The sequence below is a fragment of the Ciconia boyciana genome, chromosome 3 (assembly GCF_034638445.1).
Source record: "Ciconia boyciana chromosome 3, ASM3463844v1, whole genome shotgun sequence".
NCBI lineage: Eukaryota > Metazoa > Chordata > Aves > Ciconiiformes > Ciconiidae > Ciconia > Ciconia boyciana.
Window position 1 is genome coordinate 45,318,259 of NC_132936.1, and position 26,966 is coordinate 45,345,224.

The window sequence follows — 26,966 nt, forward strand, 5'->3', positions numbered from 1 at the left end:
GTCTTTCAAACTTAGTCAGAGCTTTGACTTCTCCAATACATATATTCAATAACATTTTTAGGAATGAGGGAACTGTTTTGTCCTTAAGTGTGTCCATGGAGAAAAGATTTGGGGGAAGAAATATCTTCAGGGCTATCTTGTAGAGTTTTGGTGTTACCATATACAGAAAAGTCTTCACTGTTTTCTGGGATATGATAATAACAGTAATAGGCCACTGTTGTCCTGTTTGTAATTCATGGATTCCTTTTGTTTTTGAATTCCTTCTGTGGCTGGCAGTGTGGTTTTGATAGAGGTGTCCACCATGGCTTCTAGGAATCCTGTCTTGAAGCATACCCACAGGAAGATGCAACCGCTGGCTAAGATGGCTTTACATTCAACACCATTGTTTTGGTGCTGAGTGAAGTGCATCTTCTCCAGGGCCTGCACCTATCCCTGCTTTGCCCAGCTGTGGCTTGCTTGTTGCCTGACTACCTTTTCCAATTCTTCCCATCCAAACCCAAAGGCTTGTTCCATGCTGAAATCCTAGGTATCAGGGAGAAGTTAAATAAGTTACCTCCCACTGTGTAATGAGCTCCATTCCTTTTATTGCAAGATCATTAAAATATGAGTGGTCGATTATTTAAAGATTTAATTTCTTCTTTCTTCACTAGTGGGAATGCTTTACACTTATGTACCCTTGGAGAACTGCTTGCCAATAGCTAGGCATTTCGTAGTTTGCCTAGCTGCATCTGTAGGAGTGATCTAGCATTAATATTTCACTAATTTTTTTCAAATATGCAGCAGCATTTCTACTAGCAAGCTATGAAATATTGCAATAAAAAGATTCACAGAAATGTAGGCTGTTAAACTATGGATTTAGTCTAATTCTTATTGAAGACCTTGACCAAATTATTGATGAATTTGAAAATAGCAAGTTTTGACCTGAAATAAATGGTAGGTTATGATATATTTTGTAGAAATTAATGGATACTCAGATTTTTTAAATTCAGCATACACAGTATTTGGCTTTCCCAGACATCATACTTGGCAGAATTCTCTTTCAAGAAGGCTTCTTAGTGTGGCTTAATTCTGAAATATTCTCATTTGTTCCCTTTACTTTTGACTCTATTCTTGCAAGAATAAGTGTCCATAATCCAGTGATGAAGGTGGTGTCCCGAGGATAGGAAGGCCTGGTTCTGTCCTGGGAGCTGGGACCAGAATGTTGAATTGGTGTTTTGAAAACAGGGCTGTAATACAGGTTTCATGTACAGGCTGGTGCACAAGTATTAAGGAAATGGGAGATTTGAGTGTACTTTTTCTTGTTTGGTCAGCTTAAAAACAGAGCTGATACAAAATATAGCTGTTCAGGGTTCTCCAATTAGAGTATCTCTGCACTCACTGAGTACTTCTACATGTTTCCATTACTGAGATGAGGTTATTGCCGAGAAGTGACAGCAGATGATGCAGTTTTTGGTCTGTCTTTTGACTGCCAAATGTGTCAACAGCTAATGCTAGTCAGATCTGACTTGTGAATTTATACAAGTTTTACAAAAAATCCATTGAACCATCTAGTCTGTCTTGAAATCTGCATGTACCCAAAGGATTTTAAGTATTAATTTTTGGATTGTCTCTGAAAAAGAGTAGAGCACATTGAAATCTGATGTTTGCAAACAAGAACTCAGATGTCTCTCTAGTAACCTAATTGATAGAGCTTAATTAGAGTGATCTTTTACTTTAGTACAAGGTATTATCTTAAAGTGAGTTTCTTAAAGCATGTTGTGAAAGACATGACTCACACTATAAAATGCATCATATGCATCCTCAAAATGAGTCTTTTTAGACTATATTTCCTGTTACCTCCCCTCCCTACCTGATATGTCCATTCTGCTCTGAGAGGAATTTTTATTTGCTGGATTGACACTGGGTATTAACGACAGTCGTCAGTATCAGAACATTTTCTAGGTAGCTGGTCTGGAACACAGAATAAAGTCTACGTTAGAAATGGAACGTATGTAGAGCAGAGGACAAGGGAAAACAACAATCTCCTGTTTCAATAAAGTGTGCTAGTGTGAAGTCTAGATGTCTTGTGCAGAGCCTAAATAAAAGCTCTGATGAATCCCTGGAGGAAAAGAATCCACTAGCTCTACCATCGACTTGGACAGGACATTCAGCTGTTTTCCTACATAGTCAGGTGTCCTGATGTTTTCCTTTGTGTTCCCAGCAGATCTGTGAACCACAGCTTCCCCTGGCAGGGGGTGGGAACTGTACCATTCCCAACTGTCTTAATGCTTCAGAAGCTCACGCTATAGCAGGTTGTACTCACAGAGAGTAGGGAGAAGGCCACAGTTAGTTCCCCTAGTAAATCTGTCCCTTGATACCCATCCTGAGTTGAGAGCGCAATTTTCCTTCTGTTTGTACGGTAAGAGTTTTCTCTTGGTTAAATTGGTTTTGCTTCCTTTGTCCAGTTACAACTTTGTACAGCTCTATGTATATAGCGAAGGTCCTGCAGATTTTTGGCTATGGGGTGCAAAAAATCCCTCTGACTTCTTCCACGCTACTTTCCCCATCACAGATCAGGCTTATTTGTGTTCTTTTCTAGCTTAGCTAGTTAAGGTTATAGACGTAGCAGTGACTGTGTAAACATGTTACAGGCAGTGAATGTAAGAAATAAAGTGGTCTACAGTACTAAAATAGTGTACAGGATGGAAATTCTATTTTTTCTAAACAGTAGATGCTTTTTTGATCTGCAGAAGGCAGTGTAAAGCAGGGTGAAGGGCTGGAAGAAACCATCTGTCATGGGGATAGCAAGTGAAGGATCGTAGCTAGGGAAACTAGTGTCCTTCCAGAATGACATAGGCTTAATGCTTTGTTGATCTGTAACCATGGTGCTTACAGTGCTTCTGAATGAAACTTTTGGATGCTTTAATGAAAGCTTGGAATAAAAAGAAAACAGTTCAGGTATGCTGAGAGCCCTAAAGAAGGGGGGTTGAAAGAAGTTACTGCTGCAGATGCAGTGGTGCAGGTTCTAAAGTTCAGATTTTGCATGCCCCAGATCACAATTTTGTGAGACAGTAACTGCTATGCAGCAAGCAGTATTGAAGGTGACTTGTATATACCTCTTCAGTCTGTCTTCCCTCTGATTAGACCTTACAGGTTTCTTCTTAAAGACAAGCATAGAATTATAACATACAGGAGCATCTTTACAGTTACTGCTGCATGTTTAACTGTGACAGTGCCAGTATGTTCATGTATGTATAACTTATACTGGAAGAGTCCTCTACAAAATCTCACAGCTGTCTCTTTCTAGGAGAAATAAACAGTAAGGTGTCGGTCTGTCCTGTACATCCTGTCAGATTATGTCTTTCTGAAATATATCATATTTCAAAAATGTAGTAGTAAGTAGTAATAATTGGGGTAGTCTACTACAAGGTGGGGGAGAGAAACTTCTGGAGGAAAACTCTTTCTGCGACTTTCTGTTGGAGGGTAATTAACTAACTTCCCATCACAGAAGAGATGGTATGTGATTAGTGTGTGGGGCAGATGGAAGGTGGCAGAAGTGGTCATTCCTTCCTTGGGGCAGCTGATCATCCTGGAAGGAGTATTTCCACCTGGAAGATGGGTCTGGCAGGATAAGAGAAGTGCAGCAAGGAGCTGTGAACTTTCAGTGCAAGGGACAAGACCCTAAGAGGCCACCAAGAGGAGCAGGGAGCAGGTGCCTGTCAGGCTCTCTGTGACTGAAAGAGGATATTTCCAAAAAGCGGAGATGTCTGTGCAGACTTTATTGCTTATGGCTTTTGTGATTGCAGTGTGTAACAAAACTTGGAGATGGGCAGCCCTCTCCATTCTCTCCCCCTACTTCTCACCCACAAACAATGGCCAGAAATACTTTTGTCTGTAAGTCTTATTTATTCTGGTCATCTAAGTAGTTTGGATTTTCTCTTTCAAACTAGAATTCTTTAATGTTTTAATCAAATCTGGCCTTTTGATATAGAAGTGTTTTAATCGCTCTGACTTTGTTGTAAGGAAGAGATCTAGATTAGATGGCTCTACTTCAGAGCTCTAGCTAATTTCAGGTCCTGTCACTCCTACTTAAACTTGTAAGTCAATTAGAAGTGAGTAGTATGAAAAGCTAAATGTGAAAATTCCTTTTATACTTAAAGCAGCTTGCAGCTCAACAGTAATACAGGCATCACTGTAATACAAGAATTTGTGCTGGAATGGCATTAACCAGGCTTATAGAAGTTTTGATATAATCTAAGTGTGGAAAAAGGGCCCTAGGGGAGTGTGTATGTCTTCCTAATATTGTTACCCCTCATTGACTTTATTTTTAACACAAACAAGTCATATGAGAAGAATTTCAGTTTGCCTTTTTTTTTTTTAATCAAACATCACGTGTTAGGAAGTGTTGGAATTAGAAATAGCTATGCCTTTTCTTGTAGTAAGATGGTAATAGGCAACTTCAATTTGGGCATTGGAGCACTTAGCTTTTTTCCTTTTCTAGCATTCTTAGCTTCATGGGCATGTAACCTTTTAACACTTTTTAAAAGGTTAACTAAAGAAAAAAATCTGGAAGAGCTGTACTGACTGCATGGAAGAGTAGCATAATTGGAACCACTAGCACTGAGCTCTGCTGCCCGAGTAAAGGTATTATTCATTATAATCCAGGTATTATTCATTATAATCCAGCACAGATATTGTCAGGTATTATTCATTATAATCCAGCACAGTCAGCAGAAAGTGAAGGCGTGTTCTGCAGATACTTCTCCACAAAAAAGATGTGAAACTTGGTGATCTTGATTTCTATTCTAAAACCTAGAGGGAATGGGTTCAACAGGCATTGATTCTTTTGGTTGCTTTCTTCCAAATCTGATATTTTTTTGTCACATGCTGGTTTTAGTCCAGGATCTTCCCTGCCCTTGGCTCTTTGTCTGTCTTCTCTGTGCCTTCCCAGTCTTCACTCCTGAACTGAGCTTTCAGCCTTCTTGCCCAGCAATTAGAATTATTCCCAGCTGACTTCTGGCTTCTCTTCCTATGATCGTGCTGTAGAAAAATCCATCCTTTCTCTTCTGTTTTGCCCAGATACTAATCTGATTTTAGTATTGTGCACTATTCCACTGTTTCCCCTCCCCCTTTGCAAAAGAGGAAAACAAAGAAACAACTGGAAGCCATCCCACCTGGTCATCATCACCAGCTTGCTCCTTATCATCTTTTGTTTCCTCTTCCATCTTCTTTCCCACTCTTCATCATCTTCTTGGCCTCGTCCAAATCTGCTTCATCATCAAGATGAATGACTCCCTGCCCAATTTGCTTAAAGCTGCCAGAAATCTTTTGATGCCCTCTTCTCTTTGCAGAAAGGTGTTTGCAAATATCTTTGTTTTCTTACATTGAAGGGTGGAGGAATAGTTGGTAAGCCAGTTATGTTGCAGCAGGCTAGAAAGCAACTCCTGTTCCTCCAGAGCAGAGTTCTGTACTTTAGTGTTTGATTTAAATGGCAGATTATTTTTTCTGTCCAGAAAAAGTGTCAAGAACCCAGAAGCTCTGTAATAAAGGAAGATTCTGAATGCCATGTTCTGTCCTTGACTTGACTGGAAATTTTAACTTTGTGCAAAGCCATGTTTTAAATTAGCAGTGTATATGTTAACAAAGGATCTCCAATTACATATTGGAATTTTTTAAAAAATATTCATTAATAACTGGTTCACATCTCTTACATTCTCCCCCCCCCCCCGTTTCCATGTATTTATGAAAGACAAAACATCATAAATAGAGAAAAACACATTTATAAAACTGCCTAAGATGGTTCCTATGTTAGGAGTTTGCTAGAACTTTGAATGTTCTTGCACAACACTTGTGTTTGGTGTGGGGATTCAAAAGCCTTGTTTGTGCTAATAACATTGCATGGCCCATTCCAGGCCAGAGCTTGAAACTCAAACATCCTTATCAGTAGACCTTTACAACGATCTCTGGCAAGTTTGTGACCTGAGCCATCTAATGCTCTCCCAAAACATTTCCAGGCATGGCTTGGGAGTTAGTCAGTGACTTTTCCCAGTTAGTTGTTTGGATGTAGCCATGTTATTTTGGAGGCCACAAGAGACCAAATGTGGGCTAGTTGGCTGTATGGGCAATGGAACCAGCACTGGCACTGTTAAATTTGCTAATATTGATGAAACTTTCCCTGCCTTCTGAGGATGCATGTAGGTGAAATTATCTACACTTCCAATGAAGAATTGTCTAGGGTTTCCTTTGGTTTATTAACGTATATGAAAAATTTCATGCTAATTTAATGATATGAGGTAAAATTGATAGTGATTTTAGTGATCAGTTACTGTATGACTTGAATAAACTGTCAAAATAGAAACATGGAGGTCAGTAAGCTGTTGCAGTGCTCTGATGTTTGGAGAACTGCCAGTTGGTTGTACTGTTATGTATAGGCTTTTTTTTTTTCTGATTGCTGGTGTTGAAAGCACCCACTGAACACACAGCAAGTATTTTATGCTATTGTAATTATGCTGGGCAGGGGAAAGACTCCTTGAAATAGTCTGGTCACTGTCCTGGAGGTATAGATTAGAAGTATAGTTCTGCCACCCTGTGGCTACTGAAGGTCATTCTTAGAAGGTGCATGTTTACTTAGCTACTGGTACTCACAGCCTTTTTCTTTTAAACTTCATGAATGCTATTTTGTGGAGAAAGTTGAAGGATTATTGTAGGTCCCATAGAGATGTATAAACTCTCTATGCTTTTATTAAAAGATATAAATACTCATTGACTGGAAATGCCATTAGTTAATAAATCTCATGATGGTGTAGTATGTAGACATGTAACTGGTCACTTCAGTTGTGCAAGGCTGTCTACTATCCAGCAATCACTTATGCTTTTCTTAGTATTTTGATGTGATTTAAAGCAGAAAATGTGATCATTTATGTTTCAGTCATAGATATAAAATGTATAAGTTCATGTAGACTAATTGACAAGATTGTAGACTATCTACAGTACTGTATACTCCTGTCTGGCGTAAATACTCCATATGCAGATTTGAAGTGGTTTCAAAAACACACCCATGTATTTTTGACTCTTACTAATCTAGAAAAGAATGATTGTTGTGTTCAATAAAAGTGCCTTGATGGTTGTGACAGTTAAAAATCCAAGGCTTATCTGAGTGAGGCTCTGAAGTTGACAGCATTTCAGAGCACACCTCACTCTTGTGTGTCCATTTCAGTGTTCATTTCTAGAGTTATCAGGAGAAATAATTATGATCTCTCTAGTTAAATTTCTGTTCCTCTCCACTATAAAGCATTCTGACCTCATTTAGAGAAGCCTTCCACATTTTGCAACAAACATGTTGAATTTCCCAGAAGGAAAATGCTTAGGTTTAAAAAATAGGGTTTTTTGTTGTTTTTTTTTATCCGATGCAAATGCCATTCCAAAAGAAAGTTCAGTTACAAACTACTGAAGTCACCCTGTCTCTTCTTTTCTTTTTTTGAGCTCTACAGGAAAAATCTTGAAAGCATACTTTGGCAAAGTAACTGAAGATTTAGGTTCATGCCAGCAGCAGTATGCCTTAAAACTAAAATGCCAGAGAGCTTTCATCCTGTCCCTTTATGATGACTGTGGACTCAATGTATGGTTTAGATACTTTCTCATCTTTCTGAAACTTGGGATAACAAATATGCAAAGCACTCTCAAAGTGAAGTAAGTTCATAGAATCATAGAATAGTTTGGGTTGGAAGAGACCTTTAGACGTCATCTAGTCCAGCTCTCTGCAGTGAGCTGGGACATCTAGTCCAACCCCCTGCAGTGAGCTGGGACATCGTCAACTAGATCAAGATCAAGTTATAATATTGTTCTCCCAACCATTCCCTAACAATGGCACATGAGTCAGCTGTAAGGAATGGCCTTCTCCTTTTGCCAGGTGAGTAATTAGTACCATAGCTTAAATGATAGCAACAGTGAGTGGCTCTAAAAAGCTAAGCTGATAGTGCACAATGGTATGTTATTATAGCTGTATAAAACTGATCTTTTTTTCAAATGAAAGATGTTAAAGAGTATACACACATCCTGGAAACAAATGTGTTCTTGAAAGTCATCAGACTCCAAATACCTGGTTTCTAGCAGAACTGCAGACTTTTTCCTTTCATGGGTAGTATGCTACTGCATTAAGTTATATGATTGCATGTGGTTTTATCAGTAGAATGCAACAACCTCTTGCTCAAGCGGTAATGTAGGTAAAATATGCCTTAAGTTACACAGACGACCATAAACCTGGCTTGCTTTTTTTAATCTGAATGCCTCTTCAGAAAAAATGTTCTGAATACTCATATGCAGGTACATAGAAAGTATAAAGCCACAAAGGGGATATAAAGACATAAAGATGTGGTTCTGCTCTTACAGCCTTTACGCCTCTGATTTCATTTTATATTTCTGTGGCTTAAGATCTTAATGATTTGTGAAGCCAGATGGCAATTTGGTAGTGATAGACAATAAACTTCATGATTCTAATTGACTGTAGCTGATGGCCTAAAGATAGCAGTGACCTTTCCAGTCTCACAAGAAAATAGTTTCTAACTAATCAGAAGAGTGTAACAGTTTTATTTTTCTTACTGTGTTTTTACTTTATTGATTTTGCTGAATGTTTTCTTGCACTGTTTTGACTGACTCGTATTTTTCCACGCAAATCCAGGTTTTCAGTTTTTTCACTCCCTTGGTATTATAATTTTCCTTAAATCTAAGATTTTTTTTTATACTATAAATGCTTTCTCTTGAAGGCCACTATATTGAGGCACTAAATTAGATGAGAAACTTGTGGTTAAGCTGAGTTACGGTTTCACTGACAACATGGGGCAGTGGCAGGGTTTTCCTCACAGTTGTGATGTTCTTGAACATTTTTGTATGGAATGAGAAAAATCTTTCAATTCTCAAAGATCTTAATGAAAAAGGGAAAAAGTAGTGTCTCCCAGGCAAGCGGCAGAAGTGTGTTAATATATTCAGATGAGCAAGTTTGCAATCAAATTTTTTTTAGCTGTTTTCGAAGTGTTTCCCTTTTGACAAATTAATTTGGCAGAACTCTGACAAAAAATGGAAGATAATGCTGTCCTTTATTTTCTGTGAATAGTGAGCTTATATAGTCTTGTTTCTGAAGAGACTCTTACTCTGAGAGAAGGCGAAATACAGCTTGAAAGGATGATTTATTCTGACCTACTAAAACCAGAGTACTTTAAAGACAAAACCAGAAGCTCCTACGAATAAGGATCTAAACTAGGACAGAAAATTGCCATGGGTAAATCTTAATGGTCTTATTCTGCATTTGTGACAGCCTCCTTCAGGATGTGCTATGAAGTCATTCTGGAAGGAAATGGATGTAGTGTACTTCTGATAGTTTTTTAAATGTTGCATTTTCTTTTTAAATAAAGATGAAATTTAAATCAGATATTTGAAGTTGTCAAAGGGAAAATAACATTTCACAGCGTCCAAATGCTTTATCTTCATGACATATCTAGTTGGTTCAAAATTTTGCTTTTTTATAGTAAAGAGTAATGTGATGCTTATGATCCCTTTGGTTCATTTTTGCACCTGGTGTATGTTGTTATTTCTTCTAACTTAAAGTGAAGAAGTGTGGGTTTAAGTGAAATTGTTTTTTCAATACTTAAAATACACATTTTGAAATGGAGTGACTTGAGGGGAGGAAGGTAACTACTTGAAAATGCAAAATCTCTTTTGAATTCTTTATGTATTGAGTACTTTTAGTATTGTTAACAAATCTTTATGTATGTGAATTTTCATAAGTTTCTATCTAATCTAGTTTGGCACACTGCAAATTTTGTGAAAAGAATGTTGTTTCACCATTTCCCAACATAAGAGTCAGAATTAAGAATATTAATAAATATATTTAAATGAAATATTGCTAACTGGAAAGATACATTATCTGTACTCATAGAAACAAAAAAAAAATCACATTTAGTGGGAAGTTTTACAAATCAACAGGTTTTAATGGTTACTGACAAGTCAGACAACCTCAGTTTAGGAAGATAACTAAAAGCTACATATGTGAAATAAGATTAAAATCTTTACTTAAATCCTCAGGGTTTGGCTAGCTGGTTTGAATGGGTGTTAAAATTAATTATTTAAAATATGTTTTTTAATAGGCACTATTAGTTTAGATAATGGCAAAATAGATAAATGAGTGGCTTTCCCAATTCAAAGTAAAAAATTAAAGGAGCAGAAATTAGAGGGCTTTTCACACACTAGAGGAGTTGATAGGCAGAGTAATACTTAACTAATGCAGTGCCATTCTGTGAAGTTTAGTGGTAAATAGGAGACCAGGAACCTTATTTGTGATCAATGGGGTGAAAGCCTTAAGTGGTACAAGTGTAAAGGACTCCACAGTTCCCAAACTTTCTCACCACATCCTGTATTAGGAGATGAAGAGCATAGATCTTCCCAGAAAGGCAAGCCAGATTTTCTGTCGCTGAGTGGATCAGAAGCAGCAGGAACAGCTGTGAGGAGTGAAGCAGTAGCTGCTTCATTCCACTTGAAGACATCCCCAAGGACTCTCAGCAGCCTGCTCTCCTACCTTGCTCCAAATGTGGATCATCAAAGGAGCAGGGATGTCACAGCTGGTTGCACTGAAGATTTACGTGTGATAGCTGTGTGGATCTCAGTGAGCTGTTTGAAAGATATTTGGCTCGAATTTCTTGTTGCAGTTTTCACAGTTATACTCTTTTCTTTAGGGAGGGAAAAGGCATCAGTTGCTGTGTAATTTTCTGACCTGTCTTTTAAAGGAGTTCTGAGACTGGCCGTGTTTGCAAGAGGATCTCTTCTGTCTGCAGAAGCATCTTTCGGTATCTCTTGAATATTGTATTAAGCTGGACTCTGTGAAGCGGTAGCTGCCTGTGTTTCACTTTGATTTTTCTCAAATTACAATTTGTCAGTCTTGCCAAATTTCTGGGAAGGGCAGTCTCACTTCTCCCACAGCAGCACAATGTGTTACTTAGAACTGTGGAGGCAGCCAAGAGGGCAGCAGATGGATGGAAAGAGCAGCTCAGCCCAGGTGGAAGAGGATCCTCCTTTGTAAACTGCTAAAGACAATGAGCAATGATTAAGTGATCTGTACAGCTCCATTGAAATGGAGTTTTCTGACTTCTAGATAGGCAATAAACCCCAGGCTGGGGCTCAGGGGATGGGAGAGGAGTGAGCATCTTGTGGGGAGGGGCATAATTTAGTAACTGCTGCCTCAGATGTAATTGCCTTAGTAAAGAAGAGAGAACTCATTTCTTGTCAAACACTATCTTATTTTTGTAATAAGAACACATTTAAAATCAGGATTTTCAAATTGCTTAATTTCTGACTTGTTAACAAAAATAATGCTTATGTCATGTTCTGTAAGTGAGTTCACAATGAGGTAGATTGTAACTCAGTTCTTATTTACATGAAGTAAATGTGAAAATTATTGATGAAACTGCCAAAGTGATATTTATTTTATATAAGCTGGAATTATGTAGAAAAGCTTTATGTTTTCAGGCATTATTAATAGACTGTAGTTTCCATTATTAATATATATTTTTACTAGTTTGCAAGACAAAGCAAGCATGATTAGAGGGGAAAAAATGTTTTTTAGGCACCAAATCTAAAATACAGAGCCTGTTTATGCACAGAATTAGTTCTGTGATGATCTGGACTATGGTTTAAGTCCTTCTGTAAAATTGGATGTGTAAGCTAGAAAAAAAAGCTTATTACTTGTGGGGAAAAATAGTGAATTTTGTGGCATTCAAGTTATTTTCAGTAGTAAACTAGACTAAATGTGAGTTTTGTTTTGATTTCCAGTACCCCTCCCTGCCTTAATCTCGTCCATATTCTGTTGGCATGTAGTTTCAAGAATTAATCGGGAATAGTTTATTTCCTGCAGTTCATTTCTAAATGATACAAGGAAAAAAACCCCAAAATTATGAGAAAAGGCGTGACTGAAATTCTCTCAATGCCTCAGATGCATTCTGTGTAAATCTTGAACGTGGTATTGGTTCCTCAAGATTAAACTAATTTAAATGAATGAGAGCTTTTTCTGAAAAAGGACACATGCATTCTGCCAGTAAATTATTTTTGGAAATAAACTGCTTTGTCTAGTATTTCCAAAACAATATTACAATCAACTAAAGTAAAGAAATACTGCTTGCTTAAAGACTATTTTTTAATAATCTTTGAACAAATAATTGAACTATACTGCTAATTTAGATTAGAGAAGCATAGCCTGGCAATATGTGATGGATGCAGCAGAGTGGCACACTGTTCCAAGGTTTCCTGAGAGAGTAAAAAACCTACTTTTTACTCTGCTGCATCATAAGACTAAGACAAAAAATGTATAGAAAGACTGACATTTTGTGAGGCTGCCACAGAACAAACACTGCTTTGATATATTAGTTGGACATAATAATTTGTATGGACAGTGTGATTTCTTTTGAATTGCTTATCTTTGAAATTGCTAGATATACTGTGTTTTCATGGAAAACTACTGGTCTCCCCCCATTCCCCACCAAATTATTGTTAAATTCTTTCAGCACTAACTGGATCATTACTGGGTTTTTTTGTTTGCAAATTTTTAATTTTTTGAAGTTTTCTAGGATGTGAGCACACTAATGAAGCAATAAGAAAATAAAAGTTAGTTGCAAAATATAATAGGATCAGTGGTTAGTGATGTGCACTGTAAACTTGTAAGAAGTGAATGTCTCAAAGAAATAACATGCAAAAAATGTTTTATGGCAAATTCAGCGTGTATCTCAAACCTAAGATCTAGAGAGCGTTTTCTGTTTGGCCTATATTTTTCCTGTTAATCTCCAGCATAATGGAGTATTTCACTAGAACAGAAGGATTTAGGTGGAATTAAAGTTTTCCATTTAAACCAAAAGTCTTATCTTTAAATTTATAAACTAATCTTTTAAACCGATTTAATTACTTAAAGTAGTTAAATAGAAAGACAATAGTATATCTTAAACATTCTAATGCAAAGAGTTTCCTTATGTACCAATGACAGTTAGTTTACATAAAGAAGATGGATCCAGCTATCTGAAACAGAAAAAACTGGTTGGTACAAGCGATTTTGGAACTGTCCTGGCACAGCACATCCATGTAACAGGTGGAAGTGCCTTTTTTTTTTTACAAGGATAAATATATCATAACTTCCAATTATGAAAAATTTTGAGCAGCATTAAGTAATTTTGTATTGCTAAGCAAAATCAGTGCAGTATTGATTAAATTATTTACACACTGTTGTAGTACTCTTGTTATTAAATCTACATCACATATACAAGTGAGGCATGCTGCGCTGGCACTTGAGAGGAGAAAGGATGTATGACAAAACTTAGGAAAGATTGATTTGTCTGGGTAAAACATTGAACTCAATATGGGACTGTCTGGATGTTTTGTTAATTCTTTGAAGCATATGCCTTAGTTATTTTAGAAGGAAAACTTTTACTTCCAGGCCTTGGCCCTCCTCCTGTTTGCTTTCACTGCTGCTTGGGTTTTTTTTATGGGCCAGAGAGTTTGGATCTTTTGAAAAGGTCAGAGAGAGCTTGAATTTCTTCCCTACCAGTCTCTGGCTGGTGTAGGATTTCCTAACTGCAGCCAGCAATATCAGGACTGTTGGACATTTCTTGACTTAAAAATTGGAAGATTGGAGAAGATGAGGAAGAAAAATTTATTAAAGTTTCCTATTCATGTTTGTAAAAATGTGAATTTTTACAGTGGCTTTACTGTTTTCAGGGGATTTTATCATGATAAGAATACTTGTTTCTACAGTGCTGTGATGAGTAGGAAGGAGGGTGGCCTGCTGAAACTCAGGGTGATTTGATCAAGAAGCTTAACAGTTTGTTGAGCTGTATTTCTGGTAGTGCTGCCTCTGGATCATGAGGGGGACAGAAATAGAGAGAAAGTCCTTAGTAGCCTGTGTGCACTCAAGGGCCCAGTTAGGCCCATGTTTTGAGGTGCCTCTGGATGTGATTGCAGAGCGGCATGAAAACAAGTCCAACAATGTGGAAAAAAACAAAGCAGTGTATCCTAGACATCTTTTGCAAACCTTGATGAAAGCTCCCTTGAAAATGCTATCAAGGTGTTTGAAGGCATTTGAGAGACTTTTCCTATTCTGAAGCTTGAGTTCCTAGGAGAAGAATGGCTTTTTTCCTTCATTCTTCAGAAAGTGTTAAGTTCTGATCCCCTGAGACTGAAAAAAGTAACTTTGCTCAGACATGACATCAAGGTGGATTGCTTTGGACAGTGGCTAGAAAACCAATAAGCTATGTTCTTTGTATAGAAAACACTTGCATAAGAACAAAAATTTCTATATACATATTATATCTTTTATATGTTATGTATTATATATTTCAACAGAATGTCTGATAAGTGTATCTGCATAGACTTGATTATTGTAAAAGTTCTCATTTGTTTTAGCAGAATACTCAGACACCTTCTTAAGTATATTTCTGTTTTCTGTTTGTAATGCATTGATTTGTGATACAAGGAATTCTGCATATCTGAGGTGAGTTGCTTCTGGCCACTGTCTCTCCAAACAGCAGAGTTCAAACTTTTGATTTGGATGTCCATATTCACAGCTGTGGTGGAGTAAAGAATTTTTGCTCTAGAATTCTTTGTACCAGTGTGGGTAGTGCTGGCACGTATATGGATGTTGTAGTGGTGTAATAGTTATGGATATTAGTTCTGTATTAGCAGTTCTGGTGTAGGACTTAGGCCATTTAAGGACCTAGTTAAAACTTTTGTGTATATCAGTCAAGTTAACTGTTGAGTCTCTCCTTTTGGTACTGATGAATGCAAAATTTGAACTTAGAAGCCTGTTCCGACCACAGAAATGTTGCATAGGTCACATATGGGTGTATACAATAGCAGGTACATTGATCAGGAGATGTGTTTGCTTCATTAGTTGCCAGCACCTGGACCACTAACTTACGGTCACTAATATGCTGTGTTTTTCTGTCTCTTGAAGGGTAAAGTGAATTGTCTTAATATAACTAGAAACCGAGTTGATGGTGAGAGTGAAATTTTCTGAAACCATCATTGGGAAGCACTGCATACCAATTTGCTGAGCATGCAGCTGAATCATTGGCATAAGTTCTCAAGGACCTCATCCCCTTGCTCAGCATTATAGCCTTTTGTGAAAAGGGAGAAAAATATGAAAACATTTCCGTTCTTCAAATGTTGCTGAATTGTAATACTTAATTGTTAATGAGTTACATTAAATGATTCACTTATGGTCTAAATAAGCAGCCAAAGCAGTCAAACCTTTTTTGACTATTCTATTAAAATCTATTTTTTTTTTCTTTTGTACCTGATATATGAAGTTGAAATGTCATGTGTCAGCTGTGCTGGCTGTTACACCAGTTAACAATTTGCCATACAACCCTGTTTTCAACAACTTATTTCTTTGGACACTTCTGCTGTTCGGGATGTAGTTTTCTATGCCAGGTGCCTGTCCCAGGCTGAAGTTTTAGAAGTTGCTGTTTTTGAGATTGAGATGGAGGAAAACTATATTTTACCTAGCTAAACACACAATTGTATCTGAACTGAGTGGATGTTACTCCTTCTGTGGTTTGGAGTAAGGACTTGAAATCTACAAGGAGTTCTCAAGAGTGTTCCTTATATTGTCAGGACAATCCAGCTAAACAAAGTTATCAGCCTCCAAAATTCAAAACTCTTGGATGGGTCTACTTGGTCCTTCCACTGCTGTGGTGCAGGTGACAGCACTTGCAGAAAGGTAGATGTCACTGTGCCTCTCTATCAAGTAGTAACTGTAGTTTTGTCTGTAGAATGAAAAATTGTAATTCAGGAGAATAGGAAAAGGATTAATAGTCCTTTCTTGCAGGTTGCTTTTTTGTTATCTGGGGAATGACTAAGGGCTTAATTCTGCCTTCACACATCCATTGCAGAGTCTCCCTGAAATTAGTGTAGTGGCTTTCAAAGTAAAACTACCTGTCAGCGTAAGGTTAAGGGGCAAAATTAAGAACAAATTAATATAAGCAAAGAACTGGATTATTTGTACTTTTGTTTAATTAGTAACACTACAAAAGGGTGTTTGTGGTGTTTGAGTACTGATCTCAGTGGAAGCCTCTGAGAGCACCTGGAATAGGGCATCATTTTAATTGGAAAGCAGAACAAACCCCTTGTATTAAAGATGACTGCTTTTACAGGGGCACACTGGCAACCAGCAGAGATGGAAAAGTTCTGTCACCTTGTTCAGGTACTGGGAGGTCAGTGTGAGATCTGTAACAGTTTGACAACTTTGGGGAATAATTATCTGTTAGAACATCCTTTATCCTTTTTGTTGCAAAAGCAACTTTCAGTAGTCATTAAGCAGCATAGGTTAATTTGTATGGTCACTTTAATATTTTGCCTTTTATAAAAGCTATAGAGTTTATAAATCTGATCATACTGCTTGTATGTACTGTACTGTTTGTATTTGCCAGAGGGTTTGTTTATAGAATCATAGAATCATTTAGGTTGGAAAAGACCCTTAAGATCATCAAGTCCAACTGTTAACCTAGCACTGCCAAGTCCACCACTACACCATGTCCCTAAGCACCACATCTACATGTCTTTTAAATACCTCCAGGGATGGTGACTCCACCACTTCCCTGGGCAGCCTGTTCCAATGCTTGACAACCCTTTCAGTGAAGAAATGTTTCCTAATATCCAATCTAAACCTCCCCTGGTGCAACTTGAGGACATTTCCTCTCATCCTATGGCTTGTTACTTGGGAGAAGAGACTGACACCCCCCTCGCTACAACCTCCTTTCAGGCAGTTGTAGAGAGCAATAAGGTCTCCCCTGAGCCTCCTCTTCTCCAGGCTAAACAACCCCAGTTCCCTCAGCTGCTCCTCAGAAGACTTGTGCTCTAGACGCTTCACCAGTTTCGTTGCCCTTCATCCAGGTTGACACTGTTACTTGGTCATAGCACTGATTAGTTGATGAAGAATGTTGCTCTGTGGGAAGCTGGAGCTGTCTTTTGGAGTATACAGTAGACCTGTCCCCTGTCCCCTACCAAATTGTGTCTTTAGGAAAAGTTAATATAGTCAAAACATGAGTTTAGGTGTATGGCAAACCTCTTAGACCCTAGACATGCCTGTGAGATTACCCTGTGAGAGATGTAAGATTTTTATAGCTGTATGTTTTTTAGGGAAGTAAGCAAACACCAGTAGATGCTTCTGGCCTTCTCTTCAATTTGAGGTATTTTTGTGAAGATACTTCCCTCCTCACCATTCTTCCATGTTTTTTGAAATAATATGTATTCCTGAGTTTGCAGAAAGGAGACATGCCTCAAGGGCAGTAGTGCAGGAAGTTCAGATGGTAGGGTGTGAAACTCTAGGAAAGACTAGAGGAAAGGCCGCTTTCAGACTGTACTCAATCTAGCCAATAAAATTTCACGTGCACCTAATCTATATGGTATGTCTTTCTGCAATAGAAGAATTGAAGAAAGTTGCTTTTGAATTACACATCCTGAAAGTATTGATCTTTAAGGCTGAGGCTATGTATGCTTTGAATTGTAATGTTCCTCTCCTTTCTCTCTTTCTAGCTGGAATGCTTGCTGCTTTTCCTACAAGATTATAAGCTTTGATATTCAGAAGAGCAAAACTGAAAGATGCCATCTGAGAGGTGCCTGAGGTATAGTACTTGGTAGCGTGCAGGAAGTCATTTACATTTAGGATGATGTTTACCAAAGCATCAGTTAACAGTAGAAAAGTGAAATTAATATTTTTGTTCATTAGGTAGGAATTCACATTATTAAATACATATCCATGTTGTAATCTGCAAAATATTACTTTCTTGTTGCCACATATCTCTAGCAAAGAGAAGCATGCCTAGGATTGATTTGGGACCCACAGTCTCCTCATATGTTGTCTTGTTTATGCTTTTGTCTATACTTGGAATTTTTGATTGTGGAAGCAACTGGCATTTTACATTCATGCATTTGAATTCGTGGCTGGTGATCATTTTTGGTGTGTGTAGTATTCCACAATTCAGGAGATATATTACTCTTCCAGTTCTTTGAAATGGCTTCAAAACATTCTCTCCAAACTCATCTTCCTGCCTTCCAGAACCTCCCATTCTGTCTCTTTCCCTCTTATAGAGTCTTAATCATCTATATGTACTTGCCAGTCTAGCCTTTCTCATTTATTTGTATTGCCCACTGTCTCATCAGAGAATTTGATATTTATAATTTAATTAGTTTCTGGGAGCACTTTCAGACAGAACACTGAGCAGAATTTATTAATCTAGTTGCTTTTCTGCAGAACCTTGCACTAGTCTGATATACTGGTAGTTGTTCTGTTTTACAGGGTAGTTAACGGGGCTGATCTGGGAGCTCAGAGATCTACCTAATATTACTGGGACATCATATCATTCCAGTTCTGTTCCCCTTTCCCTCCCATGCTTCTGCAGCAGAAGACAATCAGGCATTCCTTGCATTTTATAGATAGCTGTTGAGCTCATCAACTGACAATATCACTACAAAGTGGCCATGTTATGTTTAATGAATCAGTGCTTTTTCATTCATAAATTCCAGTTCAATTGCCTTGCATGGGTATACATTCTTCATATGTTGTTATCACGAGGGTTACAGGCAATTGATTTTTTGCTTTGGTCATTGAATTGAAAAAAGGATTATGATAGAGCTCAATTTAAAACCACAGATGCCTGATTTTATGTGTGTGTGTCTACGTACACACACATATATAAAATTTCCCCATAAAAATTACCCTTGTGCCTTATCCCCCCGATCTGTTTTCTGTTGAGTGAAATAGTCCTTTTCCACAAGAAAAGGACTTCCTTCTCTGGATGATGGTGAAAAAAGCAAGAGGAATGGAGGTCTTGGTTCACAGCACTGGGAGAGAGGCTAATAAAAACAGAAATAAAGAAAAACCATTTCTAGGTATAATTAGCTTATTATACTCGCACTAGTTTGATTTAGTCACTTTGCTATAGAAATTACAGAAGGGAAATAATTGTTGGAAATAATTCCCTTGTATTTTAACAAGTTACATTTCTTGATAATTGTAATTTAGAATATCAGTGGGGTTCCACAAATGGAACAGCTGAAGGAAAAAGAATCGAGTGAATCATTTTGAAATGTATGTAGGGTATGTCCATGTGTGAAACCTGAACTATTAGAGAGGGGGTGAAATTCAGATACAGATTATTCCTGTGTAATTCCAATTTGGCCATCCTTCTTCTAGAAGTAATGTCTTAGTTCTTGTGTTTTTAAAAGATTAGGTTAGATTAGAGCAAACGGTCTGCAAGGCAGGTTTGCATTAGTTTACAAATGCCCAAGGTGCAGAAGGTGGGATAAGCAGTACAGAGAGTGTGTGTTGATGGAAAGGAGAATATAGCAGCCACACAGCTGCTGCATAGCATGTGTATGGAGTGAATTACATGATTGTAGTGGAAAGAAGATAGCTTATTTACCCCTTATTAAAAAAAAAAATTTGTACCTTCACTTTGATTTACTCAGGAATGACTCTCTGTAAACTCATCTTCTATAAAGACCTAGATGCTTGGGCAATATAAATTGGTATAGTCTCACAGATTTCAAATAAACTGCATTGTTTTGTGCCAAAGAGGATTTGCAGATTTGTTTGATTTGTTTCTGTTTGCATCAACAGTTATATTGTCTCTTCCTTCTGCTGTAGAAAAGGAAGCTGCAATCAGACAGTCCTAGGCTGGATGACATGGAAATCTTGTATTCATACAAGGAGATATTCAGAGGTGGTGGCAGGCCTCAGCATTTTAAAAACAAGCAAACATCCTCCCCCCCCCCAATACAAAACAGACAAACAAAAAACCCCCACAACACTTCATAAATGTGAATAACCTGAAACAGTCTGAAAACATTCAGTAATGCAGTATCAGACTTCAACAGCCACCTGAGACCATGATCTTCATTCTTTTTAGTAGGACTAGTTATGTGCATACATACTCCTTTCCACTAATGCATCAGTTTGACCACTTAAAGTTTTCTGTTGCTGCATTGGCCTAGGCCCTTTATTCTTCTCACTTAATTCTAAGATGATTCTGAATTAATCCTATGAGTCTAGCTGACTTCCAGAGCAGCAAATGAAAATCAGAACAATTGAGGTTTTTAAATTCAAGTATATAATCAGGTTTCATAATACTTTGTTATAACAAAAGTTATACTGAGCTTTTCTTGTGATGTCTATACTATGTAAGGATTTTTGCCTGACAGGGTGCATGACTCTTTTTTTCTGTCCAAGAATTATGAATCTTGTCTTAGAAAAAGTTTTTCTATATTTCTGACAGAATCTACTTGTTTCCTACATTTTTTGACAAAATTTTTCCCCTTTTCCTTCTCAGCGTTCAGGAAATGCTGACAGGTCAGAGGCTTTGTCAGTCCAGCTCCCATAATGATGCTGTCCTCGCAGCCCTGAACCAACAAAGAAGTGATGGCATACTTTGTGATATCACCCTTATTGCTGAAGAGCAGAAATTCCATGCACATAAAGCAGTCCTGGCAGCCTGCAGTGACTACTTCCGAGTAAGTCCAAAGATTTTTTTTATTTTCTCATAATGATATTAAAAATTACCCCGGGAGGGTGGGGGAAGCAGGGATGGTTATAGATATCATACTGAACAAGCTTTAAATTTGAGCTTATAGAAAATTCAGGATTATTGTACATTCAATAGAGTATACAACTTTAAATATCCACATACATGTCATAGAAAAGAAATATTAAGACCATAATTAAGTTTTTTATCATTATTTATGATTATTCTTCCCCCCCCCCAAGATAAGCAGTACACATCTTTCTATGAATCTTATGCCCCACTAAAGTCAGAAAGTGGAAGATTTTTTTGTAGAACCCAGACATTTGAGACAGTTGTGATTAGAGCATGGAAGGATGGGGAGAGGAAATGTAAATATTAATAAATGCAGTTTAAGTCAGCTTGAGAGTGGATTTTGTAGGGATGTAAATGGTTACTCTTAAAGAGGAGAGACCATAGTAATTTTTTAAGCGTAATAAAACTCCTTTTCAGAAACAAATGTGTCTGAAATGTAAAGATTAAAATATTCCCTGGGAAATCTAATTCAGGTAGTCAGCATGGAAAATTGAACCCAGGTGCTAAAATTGGAGTAACTGAAAAATGGAGTTTTCTGATAGGAAGAGCATTCTTCATATGAAGCAATTCTACTAAGCTTCGTTATAATGTACCTGTTCAAAAAGTTGGACTGTCTATAGCTTTTTAGTTGGCTGGTGTTTTTAAGTGTGAGTCATCCTGTTGTTATTCAGAAACTAAAGCTAAATTAATTTAAAGGTCCGTTTTCTCTAACAAAGTAAGTTTATTTAATATTTTGCCTACACTGTAATTGTAGTGCTACGAACTTCTTTATGGTGACCTTTTTGTTTTATTACAATAGTAATACAGTGTATGACAACTGTTCTATATCCTTGTAATATAGTGTATGACAACTGTTCTATATCCTTAATCATCTGAGCAGAATTTTTATCTTCCTGTCAACACTCTCTCTCCCTTTTGGTTAGAATTGAGACTTAATTTATTCTGTGTATTTAAGAAATATTGTTAACCTTGATGTTACTTTCACTGTGATGATGTTGAGCCAATTGATTGCTCATTTTCTGAGCTTGTCTGCATGCTTATGTGTTCCACTACTGCAGACTTTGTACTGCCATAGCTGCTAATGTTGCTTTGTGATGGTGCCCTGGCCTGTTGTAACACAGATTGCTTACCACTTTTTTTCCTTTTATCCCAGTGCACAGAGAGGGATTTTGGAGCTCTCTAGCTCTAGCAAGTGATATATATACTTGTTGATGATAGATATACTACAGGGCTGCTGTTCTGGTTTGATTGAAATATTTTAATAAGGGTGCCATATCATTCTTCCGCACCTGTGACATACATTCCTTCCAGAGCTCGTTGTACCCTGTGCATAGAATTATCGTAGAGTGGGCAGCTGTACCCAGTGTTCAAGCAGTATGATAGGAACAGCTTCTGCTTTGGTCGCTTATGGATTGACCTTGAGATTTGGGGCACTGTGACTCACCTTGTTATTTCCAGTTAAGTTACTTGGTATTTGCTGGACAGTTATTGCAAACTAAAATCTTAATGCCCTATGGAAAAGAAAAAAACCAGTTTTACAATGGATCAAATTCCTAATTGCTATGTAAATCTTCTCAAGTAAAAAAAAAAGTGATCTATGCAGCATTTAGTAATTTGATCTGCCTCAAAATTTTTGTAATTTGATATGATATATTCTTCAGACTTTAAGTATCAGCTATAAATACGGAACTTGTGCTTTCTGAAATCAGCCAAACAGTTTCTATTATTAATGGACAAAAAGCTTTGTTAGAAAATTGTGGAATGAGATTTATGTTCTGTAGGAAGGTGGCAAAAAAGTTACTATATACTGTGTTCCTGATTCTAATAATTTAGAAAAAAGCACAAGTTGATTAATAAGTAATAATGTTTTGTATTTAAACTGAGATTATTAATGGTTTTATATCTAGGGGGATTTTGCCCAATTTGAGCTACCCAAGTATTCATTTTCTAAGATTTAGGAGAATGATGCCAAGCTTCATTCAGAGTCAGTGAAGAGAAACGGGCATTTCCAGAGGATGATAAAGGCGGATAGAAGATTTATTTAAAATGAAATGAATCACCATCTGGAAGTGCCAGATCTCCCTCCACTGGTCATAAAGACTAGACTCACATGCTTCAAACTTAGCTGTTAAAATTACCTAAGATTATTTCTACCCTTTAGTTTTTTCTGGATTTTCTCAGAGGAATTCTTGGAAGAACCTTGCAGACTTTCTAACCCTGAAGAAGCCATTGCCGCTGGAAACTTAACCTTTCGCTAATTTTTATGAGGGTTTTTTTTTTTTCCATATAAGCACAGGACTGCAGTGGACAGGATTCTGGGCACATCAGATGTTGGAGTTGCCTCGAATAAAACTGAGATGACAACACTATACATCAGTGTGACAGAAAGAACTTGCCTACTGTAGCTTCTGGTTTCTAAGGCTTATAGATTTGATTAATATACCAGCCTACCTTCAGCTCTGTCTGGAGAGGCTGTCATGCAATTCTTAAGATCTCACAGATTACTCAAGAAATATGTTCATTTCTACGTGGGGCTCTATCAGAATGAATCAGCATGATTTTTTTCTGTTTGTTTTCTTTTTTGCCACTCTTGTAAAACAGCTTGTACAAGAATCTGGATATTTGCTTACTACAGAGCCCTTTTACGGTTTTCTATGTGTTCTGTGTCTACTTTGATTTAGATGGAGCTACTTCTGAAATTGTGGTGTTTTCTTGATGAGAATAACAAGTCATCTGAGTAGCAGGTTTTTTTCAAATTGCCACTTATTTCTTCCTTTACTGCAAAGAAGTTTGTTAACACTTTTGAAGGATAACTAAATGTGTGTTGTTACAGACAGAGGGAATTGGAGCCACTGTATGTGGAAGAGTGGAGAAGGTCACACAGAGGTTGCCTTACAATTTTTTCTTTGAGGTTGTAGTCTGGAGTAAAATCTTCATTTGCTTTTCTAAGACAAGCCAGAGGCCTGAGCATCAGCAAAATAAAAAGGGCCAGCCTTCTAGGGTAACAGCTTGCCATCCCTTCTTCTAGTTGCTATAGTAGTTCCAGTGTTTCAGCACAGCTGGAATTTAAATCCTAAGAATAGCACCTGATTTGGGAGTTTTTAACACTTGTACACCAAAATGTTGTGGGTTTGGTTTTTCTTTTTTAAGAAAAAAAAAGCCCTTAGGAAATTGCGTAGAAAGACTGCATTAAAAATACAGAGTTAAATTGCAAGATTTGACACCTGAAAATTAGGGTTTTCAAATTTTCTGTTCAGCATCTCCTGAAGGACCTCTTCTTTCAAAATGAGCTAAGGAATACAGTAGTCAGCTCCATACCCTAAAAGATTCATATAGAGAATAGTGAACATATGTATTTTTATGAATTATTTTTTTAAGCAACAAACAGCATTTTAGGCCAACTTTTCCATATGACATGCTGCAATTTGCTATTTGTCTCAGTCTATTGCAGTGAAACAAGGCAGTTGAGTTAGTGAGTGACTGTGATAGCTCTAGCAAGCTAACTGATTTCCAATTAAAAGATTCTTTTTTTTTTTTTCCCCCTCTGGGAGCAAAATGAAATGTTACTGCATGACTTCATTAGCAGGCATTTACAGTGTTGGCAGCTGATTATATAACCTCAAGATTTTCTTGTACAAAATGCATTGGTTTTCCAGTCAGAAAAATTCCTTTCTTCTTCCTTATTTTTCACTTGAGTGGGTTCATAGTCACAGGACTTTGATCTTTCTCAAAGATGCAGATTTTCCATGTAATCCGGATGAACAAAATTATATCAATTAACTAGAATAGATTTTAAAATGTCAATAATATTCTAATTTTTTCCACAGTGAGCATGTTCAATTCTTAGAAGAATCTTTCTTCTCTGAAATGAACTAGTAGATATTAATTTTACATACAGACTTTGTACTTATAACTGTCACAGTTGATTCTTAAGCAGTTTATTTTCAGGTTCTTTTCTGTGCTGTCTTTCCTCCCTGTCAACAGATAATTTCTTTGTGTGTACACAACATTGCTGATTGATTGTGTTTTGCAATGTATTGCATTGTTTCTTGATAAGATTAGAGAATTAGTTCTTATAAACAAATCCTTGCGGTATGAAAGATTGTATGATGCAAATAGCTTTTGAGGTCTTGTTACATGAATCATAAAGAGGAAAAGGCTCTCCCTAACACATCTTAGAGAGAGGTCTAAGGACCTAGTTCTGAGGAATCAGAATTACCTGCTGCTCTTGCAGTATAATGTGATTTTGTTTTTCAGTATTTTACCATTGATGTGCATGTACCAAATAAACAGTATTTTCCTTGCTATTGCACCCTGGAAGTGATGCTACCTAGAAATTGTCTTTCCAGAGCTAACATTTTTAAATGTTATCTTTCCATTGGACTGAATCAACTCTCTTATTCTAGTAATATTGTTACTAGAACAACTCTATTATTCTAGTAACATCTAGTAGTTACTGAGACTTTTGTGCCAAAAGAGGCTCTTACCCTCCCTTTTAGCTTCCTGTGTAGGTTGATAAATACTTCCTCTTCTTACATGTCTAAACTTTTCCTGGGATAATTTTAAATTCATTTTCTCAGTTGGAAATTATGATATATTTGAGAAACTAAAGTATTTATTCTGTATTAATTGCCTAACACAGCTTTTGTAGATCTCAGTCACATAGATTCACTGTATCATCTAATATTGTTTCTAAACTAATGCTTTTTTCATTTTTCACAAGCATATAGAGTCACTGCTTTTGTTAAATGCTGTAGACACTTTTTTTTGATAACTACTGCAGGTTCTTTAACTCAAATCATTCAAAGTATACCCTTCATAAGGATATTACCTTCTTGTAATAACTGCCTAGCAAGTAACTTGAAGTGAATTCCCGTATGTCTGTTGTCTACCTGCAACTTGCACCTGAAAGCAGTGTTTTAATGAATTTGAAACCTGAAGTTCTAAGTTAGACCAGTCTTTGTGAAGAAGATAGCAAAACAAAGGAAATGCAATTGAACAACAGCTCCTGCTTCAATTGATGGAACTGGTTGGCTCTTGTTCAAATGCATCTCCTTCTTGTATACAAGCTATTGTAAGCAGAATTCACAAATGTAGATCAATGTTTGGAATGGATTTTGGTTTTGTTGAGTTCTGAGCAACTCGGGCAAGTAAGGCAGTGCCAAATGCACTCTTTGTAAATACAATGTCAACAGAAGTCTACTGTGGAGGAAAAGCCTCCAAATGAAAATAATTAATTATTGTAAATCAAACAATGTTATCCTAATTAGTACTACTCAAATATTTGTTTATATTTTTTCATTATGTAATAGATATAGTTGATCACCACTAGAATATGTTAATAACCCACAGTTGTCCTTTATTGGACTCCTTGGTAGAAGAGAGATATAGAGCTACTAGAGATAGTCCAGCAAAGGGCCACGAAGATGATGAAGGCACTGGAGCTTCTCTCCTGTGAGGAGAGGCTGAGAGAGCTGGGACTGTTTAGCCTGGAGCAGAGAATGCTCAGGGGGATCTTATCACGGTATATAAACACTTGAAGGCACGGTGCGTAGAGGACAGAGACAGGCTTTTTTCAATGGTGCCCAGTGACAGGACAAGGGGCAACGGGCACAAACAGAAACACTGGAGGTTTCCTCTGAATGTCAAGAAATGCTTTTTTCCCCTGTGAGGGTAACTGAGCACTGGCACATGTTGCCCAGGGAGATTGTGGAGTCTCCATGCACAGAGATATTCAGAAGCCATCTAGACATGGCCCTGGGCAACTGGCTCTGCTGGAGCAGGGGATTGGACAAGATGACTTCCAGGGGTGCCTTCCAACCTCAACTGTTCTATGATTCACAGTGGGACTAAAACAATAAAGACAGTTTCCTAGAACGTTTTAGTTAAACTGAAGGTCTCCTTTTGTGTTAAGGTACTAAAAATGTAGGTGTAACTGATGTGGTATGGCTATGATCTGTAGCTGAAATGACCATGTCTCCCCTTTCCCCATCCATGTTCTTTTTGTGAAACCTACCCTTTTAGGATTGACCAAGGACTGAGGAAGTGCAAAAACCTGGTAGATTCTGAACCAACGCTATTTTTCACCAACTCCTGAATGCATATCTGATACAGACTTGTTTGGAATAGTACAGGCTGAAATCCAATATTCTTTTAGGTGTAGTAGGATAATACTATAGGAATAGTCTGTGTTACATTCAAACTATGCAGAATATCATAATGGGTTTGGGAAAATCTGTGTACTACTTGTAAGGATTCAAGAGGGCAAAGAAAAGCAAGCCTATTTGTGAACCTGACTCTTAGTACAAAAATCCTCCTCTAGTGCTCAAGTTAGAAAGCTAGTCTGTTAGTTGTTCAGAAGCAGTC

The 26,966-nt window shown here is 37.3% G+C and overlaps 1 protein-coding gene across 7 annotated transcripts in view; it reads left to right on the plus strand.

The window, feature by feature from the left end:
- The first annotated feature begins 17,607 nt into the window (after window positions 1-17,607).
- The window catches only part of KLHL32 (kelch like family member 32), a 97,450-nt gene continuing 88,091 nt past the window's right edge, over window positions 17,608-26,966 (plus strand). For all 7 annotated transcript variants that reach the window (XM_072857858.1, XM_072857864.1, XM_072857862.1 and 4 more), the window contains exons 1-2: window positions 17,608-17,630; window positions 20,337-20,517. In XM_072857858.1, the coding sequence (XP_072713959.1) occupies window positions 17,608-17,630; window positions 20,337-20,517 (204 nt within the window). The remainder of the gene's footprint in view (window positions 17,631-20,336; window positions 20,518-26,966) is intronic.